Source organism: Rhizophagus irregularis, chromosome 26 (assembly GCF_026210795.1).
Source record: "Rhizophagus irregularis chromosome 26, complete sequence".
In the NCBI taxonomy this organism is placed as follows: Eukaryota; Fungi; Glomeromycota; class Glomeromycetes; order Glomerales; family Glomeraceae; genus Rhizophagus; species Rhizophagus irregularis.
The window spans coordinates 1,178,981-1,187,433 of record NC_089454.1 but is presented as its reverse complement, the minus strand read 5'-3'; the positions used below and the strand labels follow the sequence as shown (position 1 = coordinate 1,187,433).

General features: G+C 24.2%; 3 protein-coding genes across 3 annotated transcripts; 2 read left to right on the top strand and 1 right to left on the bottom strand.

The window, feature by feature from the left end:
* On the top strand, positions 1-2,709 carry OCT59_017430 (uncharacterized protein). Its single transcript, XM_025322291.2, has 2 exons — positions 1-745; positions 841-2,709. The coding sequence occupies exons 1-2, from the start codon at positions 39-41 to the stop codon at positions 2,495-2,497; spliced, it is 2,364 nt and encodes a 787-aa protein (XP_025166626.2). The 5' UTR covers positions 1-38; the 3' UTR covers positions 2,498-2,709.
* A 53-nt stretch (positions 2,710-2,762) lies between these two features.
* OCT59_017429 (uncharacterized protein) lies at positions 2,763-3,384 on the top strand (the record flags this gene model as incomplete). Its single annotated transcript, XM_066137482.1, has 2 exons — positions 2,763-2,830; positions 3,156-3,384. 2 exons carry the CDS (start codon positions 2,763-2,765, stop codon positions 3,382-3,384), a joined length of 297 nt encoding a protein of 98 aa, XP_066004063.1.
* A 1,724-nt stretch (positions 3,385-5,108) lies between these two features.
* OCT59_017428 (uncharacterized protein) lies at positions 5,109-7,068 on the bottom strand (the record flags this gene model as incomplete). The annotated part of the gene is made up of 3 exons (XM_025322289.2): positions 6,836-7,068; positions 5,442-6,749; positions 5,109-5,339 (listed from the first exon to the last, which is right to left on the bottom strand). The coding sequence occupies exons 1-3, from the start codon at positions 6,980-6,982 to the stop codon at positions 5,109-5,111; spliced, it is 1,686 nt and encodes a 561-aa protein (XP_025166623.1). The 5' UTR covers positions 6,983-7,068.
* Between the last annotated feature and the right edge of the window lie 1,385 nt (positions 7,069-8,453).

Here is an 8,453-nt window from a genome sequence, read left to right as displayed (position 1 = left end):
TGTTATTATTATTATTATTATTTATTATTATTTTTAAAATGTTGGATATAACAGAAATGATGTATGAGAGCCTCGATGCTCTAACCAATAATCCTTCCGTTCCAACTACTCCGACAACCCCAATAACTCCAATAACTCCAATAACTCCCATGACTCCCATGACTCCCTTGACTCCCATGACCCCTATGACTCCCATGACTCCATTAACTCCATTAACTCCAATCATTCCAATACATTATAATCCTTCTAAAACATCATTATCTTCTCCGTTACATGAAATGGAAATAATACAACCAAATGATAATTGGAGTCATAGACATTTTAAAATAATTGGTGATAGTAATGATCGTTCAGGTCGTCATTTATCAAGAATTTCTTCATCATCAACTTTATCATCATCAGAATTCTCAATTATAACAACAAATACTTTAAATTCAACTATATCATCATCTCCATCTCCTACTCTTCATGATGGTGATTCTTATTTAGATGATTCGGATTTTGAAAAATTAATTAATTTTGATAATTTTAATATTGATGATTCTAATAACACAAATTTTGACGTAATTATTAATGTTGGAGAAGAACCACATGTTAAAAAATTTAGAAGTAATTCAATTATTTTAAGTAAAAGATCTTCATATTTTCGTACCGCTTTTTCTCAATGTTGGGCGAAAAAACATGGTGATGTTTACTTGTTTGATAAACCAAATATGTCCCCAAAAGTATTTACCGCAATATTAAGGTAATTAATTATTCAAAAAAAAAATATATTGTCACGTGTACATTCGAGTATATATAACGAACCTCTTTTTTTTTTTATTTTTCCTTTTTACCCAGGTATCTTCATTTTGGAAATATTAAATTAGAGAGATTGGATATATCGACCGTATTAGATTTATTAATAGCATCAGATGAATTATCTTTAGAAGAACTTACATCTGAAATACAAACATATTTTATTCATCTTAATTCTGATTGGTTAAAAACAAAAATAGTTCCAATATTACAATGTTGTTATTCTAATCCGACAACTTTCTTAAAACTTAAGGTACATACCTTAACGATAATTAAAAGAGACCCAACATGTTTACTCATACAAAATGATTTACATTCATTATCAGAAAAAATTTTAAATAATATATTAAAAGAATGTTGTAATGGATTGGATGATTGGGCTATTTGGCAATGTATTTTAAAATGGGCTCTAGGTCAAGAAAAAATCAATGAATTTTCTCATGATGTTAAAAAATGGCGTCAAAATGAATTTAATATGTTACATGAAACAATGTATAAATTGGTAGAAGAATATGTTAGATTTAGTCATATTAGTAGAAATTATTTTTTAGACAAGGTTTTACCTTATTTAAATTATTGGATAAAAGATACTATTATATCAGAAGAAGTTGGAGAGGATTCTAACAAAGAAACTGTTTTATATTATTTGTCACATCATCAACGTAATTATAATATTCATCATCATATTACACATCATAACAATACATATACAAATCATCATCATTCATCATCATCATCAAACATCATTTTAGAAGATTCTGCATTAATCAATCATGTACATGCACTAAAAATCACTTATTGGATACAAGAAGGACATTATATACCTAAAATTATTGATAACACAACTTGTAAATCAAAGAGAAATAATTCACTTCGTATCAATTTTCCAATATTTAGAAAAAGAAATAGACAAGAGAATTCAAATAATTTTATTTCAACTGTATTATCAATTTCCACCAATATTCTTACTGTTACAACAACTAAATCATCTACAAAAGCTCAAATTAATCATAAACAACAACAACAACAACAGCAGCAACAACAACAACAACAACAACAACAACAACAGCAACAACAACAACAACTACAGCCACAATCATCTACAACGCCAGCCGCTTATCAATTTAATCTTTTGTTTAGAATGACTCGTGATGGTGCATCTGCATATCATGATAGATGTATGAATCAAGGACCCACTTTAGTGTTAACTAAAATCAAATTACCATCATCATCTTCAAATAACAGATATATTTTAGTAGGAGGGTATAATCCGATCGGATTTAATTATTTTCCTAATTCAAATTATGAAAGTAATTCATCCACTTTAATATTTACATTTGGTGATGGTAAATCATTTGAAAAAAGTGACGTAATTAAAATGATGATTGGTGATGATAATTGTAACAAAGATTGTACAAAAATCGCAAAAGATTGTTCAAAGAAAAGTACTCCTACAACATTATCAATGAAAAAACCAAAAAAAGAATCAATTTTCACAAAAGTTAATAATATTTCTTCTATTTCTATTAATAATTATAATAGATTTGAAAATAATGCCAATGGATTAAATTTTGGTAATCATTTAATTATTAATTTTCATGATAAAATTGTTGAATTTAATGGTGGACAAAATTTTGGTTTAATTAAAAGTGATATTGTTGAATGTGAAATCTTTCAAGTTAAAGAATTATGTTATTAGATAATTTAGTTTTAGTCTTTTAGATTAATTTAGATTAGTTTAGTTTTTTAGAGGCGTTAAAAAAAAAAAGAAGGCGTTAAAGGAAAGAGAGTACTTTTAGTGTAAATTATTAATGTAAATTTCTTTTTTTCCCCTTTTTTAATTAATTTATTTTATTTATTATTATTTATTCAAATTTTCTTTTTATGTATAATTTTATTGTAAATAAATGACATAAAATAATCAAAAAAAAAAACGGTTTTGTTTTTTTTTGTACATGAAATACATGAAACGCGTCGCCATATTTATTCTGGCGTTTCGGTTAACACCATTTTCGGGTGAAACTAGCAAAAGGTACGACCGACAATCGATTTTTTATTTAATTGTGCTAAATTTAAAAGGTCATGTGATTTGGAATAATTAGAAAATTCTCAGGCTGTTCTAGACCACACAAAAAAGTACAAAGGTAGTACTTGAAGTTTTTTTAGGTTTTTTTTACAAGTATACGAAGTAATACGCCCATATCAATCATCTTGCATATCATTATGAAGCAAAGTAAACGCGTAATATAAACAAACAGATGTGTGTAATTGTGTAATATTGAATATATTGTATTCACGTAAAAATGTAAAATCATACTCGGAGATTGCTTGCTATATAGGTAAATTTCATGTAATAGAAGTCAGGTGGGTACTATTTTGGTACTTCAAGACGATAAAGATGGTAATGATGGTAAAGATAATAAAAATGGTAAAGATGGTAAAGATGGTAAAGACAATAAAGATGATAAAGATGGTAAAGATAATAAAGACGGTAAAGATAATAAAAATAGTAATGATGGTAATAACAATAAAAATGGTAAAGATGGTAAAGATAATAAAAATGGTAAAGAAGGTAAAGACGATTAAGATAGTAAAGATGATAAAGATGAGAAATATGGCAAAGACGATAGATGATAAATATGGTAAAGACAATAAATATGATAGATGAGTCATCAACATAAATAGTTTAATTTACCTTTAATTTGCTAGCCGATTTTAACAGTTCTCGTCTTCAAATGACGTGTCTTTCATTCTCTTTTCAATATTGTTAGATGAAACCAGTTTTGGAACAATTGGACAGTTTAGATAGGTTTGGACACGTTTGTACAGGTTTTGTACAGGTTTTGTGCAAGGTTTGTGCAAGTTCTGGACATCCAAAAACTTTACATTTAAGACTAAAAATGTATCCAAATTCATCATTGCATATTACTACATGCATATTTGATCCCGAATCCCCAATGGCAAGAATGGCAGGAATAATAATACCCTTATTGTATAGAGCGTGTAAAAAATTTCTAGATGACAAAAAAAAAATAATCTCACAGAAATATGTTGTACTCATGAATTCACATAAATGTTTGATGCATTACATAATAATAAAATCGAAATTATCACATTAGTTTGCGGATTTCTTCAAATGTCAAATTTCACAACTTTCCAATTAAACACATCAGAATGAAATTAAATAGTTTGTTTCAAATGGATGTTTTGTTTCAAATATCGATTTCCAACTTTCCAATTAAACACTTTAGAATGAAATTTAACAATAATGCTGTTATTCATTTACATGCATATCTATTGTTAAAATCCTTTACTGCGGATGATCAGAAGGGGGAACGCATTCAAAATCAGGAAAGATAAGGTACAATAGGGAATACCAAAATTTTCAGTTTAACCTTGTTTATGTAATTAAAGGAAAAAGAAAAAAAAAAGATATTCAATGAATGTATTTATATAATTATTATTATTATTTAAAAAAAGGACACTACTTACGGCGATTTATATAAATTTGTATTTTGGAATCAAAAAAAAAAAATTTGTGTTTTTTTTTACTTTCATTTTAAAGTTATTTTTTGGTAATTATTAAGATTTTTTCTAATTTCCTTTTTCTTTTATTGTGTATAATTTTTTGATCTGCTAATTACATATTTTTTTTTTTTAACAATAAGCCTCATGTAGATTTTTTACTACTAAGTTATTATTTATTATTATTATGTAAATATGTACATCAATGTTTTTATTAAACGCATGAAGTTTAAATTTTTTTTTTTTTTGATTTGTAAGATTTCTAAAATCATTCAAAGTTTCTTTAGATATGATAACTTAATAAGGTAAATTTAGATAAATAATTTTCTAACGAGAAATGATCTAATCAATTCCATAAAAATGACCTTTTATTATTATTTAAAGTTATACAAAAAGAAAATAAATATACAAAAATATATCTTACAAAAAAAAAAAGAAAAACTTATTTATTTTCGGTAAATAAATACAATAAAATCTTAAAAAAATTATACATATATATATATAATATATACATGTATATATATATTTCTTCTTAAAGTTAAATATTCTATACAATACAAATTATAATTTTTTTTTTTTTTTTTTCTCACACTAATAATAATTGATTCACACAAATAATTTTGATTTCACAAATAAAATTTTTTGATTAAATAATAACAATAATAATACATAATTATTTTTTTTTTTTTTCTTTTTTCTTTTTTTTTTTTCTACTCTTTTTTTTTTTTCCGTTTCCAAAAAAAAAAAAAAATTTATCTGATCGACAGGTAAAAATTTTAAAAAATTTATTGATTATTATTATTATTTATCACCGTAATATACATTCCACCTTTATTCTCATTTTTACGTTCTTTAAGAAATGATTCTGCTTCAGGGGTAAGACCATGAATTATTGTTATATCTTTTAATCTTTTGTGTTTTTCCAATTGTTTAATATCTGATTTGGTAAATTTTACTGGTGGACAAATCATCAATTCTTCAAGATTTTGAAATTTTTTTAATGTTCTAATAAGACACTAAAAAAAGGTGAAATAAATATGAAATTAAAAAAGTGAAAATAAATATATGAAATTACAAAAAATTTAAAACCAAAAAAAAAAAAAGTCATTTTTACTCACACTTCCATCTGATTCTTGCATTCGACATCTTAATACCATAGATTTAATTTGAGGACATCTAATTGCCAATTTTTCTAATGCAGCAGCATTAAGTTTAAGATTAAAAGAATTATCATTTGTTCTAATTCCAGTATCATAAGCTTTAAATACTTTTAAAGTTCCTTTATTACGAGTTGATAAAGTATGAACTATTGAAGCCAAAGTTTGCCAAGGATAATTACGTACAGTAAATTCCACCAAATTTTTACATTCTCTTGTAATATTTACAAATGATGAACTGGTCATTTTTGTACATGACATGGCAATAAAAGTTTTTAAATTCTTACAATTTATTGCAATATGTTTCATTCCTTCATCAGTTATACGAGCATTATATGCTATCATTAAATGTTTTAAATGAATATTACGATGATTTGCTAATGCTATTATAGCATTATCAGTTAAATGAAAACACATATAAATTTCTATTGATTCTAAAAATTTACAATTTTCAGCAAATTTTTCTACTGTTATATCAGTTATATGAACTGTTGCTAAATGTAGATGACGTAAAAATGATTGATAATTTGACATAGAAGAACTAAATTTTGGATAATCAATATCATGAATTATTCTTATCCTTAAAGATTCAAGTTTAGCGAAAGCGAAAGATAAAGTTTCAGCTGCATCATCAGTTATATCATTCTCAAATTGTGATGTTAAAGATTTTAATTTTAAAGCACCTGTTAAAAGACCTTGTAATCCAGCAAAATTAATATGTTTACATTCAAAAATTTGTAAATTTGGAAATGATTTTACTATCATTCTTGCAATTTCCAACTTATTTACACGTTGATATAATTTAAGTGAAGTAATATTTCTACATTTTTCTCCTACATCTTTAAGTACATCAAAACCCCAATTTCTATTCCAATCATTTATTTCTAAATGTTGTAATTTTGGACATAATCCTTCTCTCATAGGTCTTAAAGCTCCATGTAACCATTCATTATCACAATTTGATACTGTAAAAGAAATTAAATTTGGTGTTGAACTTAACATTGCTGTTACATTAGAAACTGTAAAAGGTTGTCTTTGATTTGATATTGTAATATGTTTAATATTTGGACATTTTCTTGAAATTAATTTTAAATCAACACTTGAAAATTCTGGTAAACTTTCAAAACATCGATGACTTTTAAAAATAATTCTTTGAACCATATTACCATATAAAAATTTGGGTTTTCTACTACGAAGTGTACGTAAAAATTTTTGATAAGATTCTGCAGTTTTCCATATAGGAGATTTCCATAATTGTCTTACCAATACCTATAATATAAAAGAGAGAATGATTTCAATGATTTTTTTTAAAAGATATCTTTTTTAAATGTTTTTTTTTAAAAAGATCAGTTTACCATAGTCCATACGGTATTTACGAAAAGACAATTAAAGGTGTCATCTTGACGATCGATGTAATTAGATATACAAAATAACACATCGGGTGATAATAAAACTTTTTGAGCCGCTGTATTTTGTTCAATTAGAGAATAAATGAGAGTCATGATTCAAAAAAAAAGGTAAAAAAAAAAAAAAAATTGAAAAAAAGGGAGAATAATTGATTATTTGATTTAAAAATATTTCAAATATTTCTCAAAGGAAAAAAAAATAAAAAAAAAAAAACGAAAACGATGTGATGTACAATTTATATTTTATAAAAATTGGCGATCAATTTGACTTTATTCGTCATATATAAAATGTATAATAATATAATACAGTATAATAATCAATAGGATATGGTAATTTCAATGAAAGTTGATTATTACATTGATTGGTTTTTCATTCAGCTTAATAAAATAATAAAAAAAAAAAAAAAAAGATATATATATATACTTTTTTAGATTGGCGCTTCAATAACGAAAATGAACTTTAAAACAAAAGAAAGTTTCCATGTTTCCTTTCTCGCGTGATACTTTATTCGAAAGATCATGTAACTATGCAGAAATAATCTTTAAGAAGAAAACAATGACTAATTAAACAATGGAAATGAGATTAAATTGCTGCTGTCACGCAAAGTTTTCCCATCACTTTTTGAAAAAAAAAAAATATAAAATAAAAAAAAGGAGATAAAACATATAAAATATATGTATATATATGGATATATATATATCCACCTATATATATATAAAATAAATTATTTTATATATTTTTTATATTTTTTATATATATTTTATATAAATTTTATATAAATTTTATATAGAAAAAGTATTTTGCAAAAAAAAAAAAATAAGTATTTTTACAAGAAAAAATTTATTTTATATTAAACATGAAAAATAATTTAAAAAATAGATTATTTTACATAAAAAAAAATTATTTAAAAATTATTTTTTATATATTTAAAAAATATATTATTTCATATATATATATATGTATATGTATATATATAAAATAGATTGGTTTATTTATTTTGAAACAAAATAAAGTAGTTCATACATCATTTTATAAATTCACAAAAAAAGATTAATGCTGCGCCCTTATTCATACATAATAATTCATTGTAAAAGAAATATTTACCAATACACAACATTTTTTTATTGCGGGGAGGCGGAAATTTATTTATTCATATAGTAGATCTATAATTTTAGCGGTTGGTGCTAATCCCGTTATGCATTATTGAAGGATTCTTATGATGATAAAATAAAAAGGTATATAATATTTTAAGTAAATTAAATAAAAATGTAACATTGCAACATTTTAGACATTTCTACATTTATTCATTTAAACAGTCAATAACTGATCACAAGTTATTAAGACGCCACAATAAAAGGTAATTTCATGTGACTCTAATGATAAGTATTTTATAAATTATTAAGGAGCCAAGGAAATATCCTTTTTATCCATTGCTTATTATATGCTACATAAATAGAAAATAGCTTTTTAATCAATCAATAAGGTATTTATTGTAATACAATTTTTAATAATATTTATATTTCAAAGCCGCCCCAAACTTAAAAAAAAAAAAAGAAATATCTATTT

Coding starts and splice junctions, on each gene's coding strand:
- OCT59_017430 (XM_025322291.2), top strand. CDS start 39: ATGTTGGATATAACAGAAATGATGTATGAGAGCCTCGATGCTCTAACC. Junction 746..840: donor GTATTTACCGCAATATTAAG/GTAATTAATTAT, acceptor CTTTTTACCCAG/GTATCTTCATTTTGGAAATA.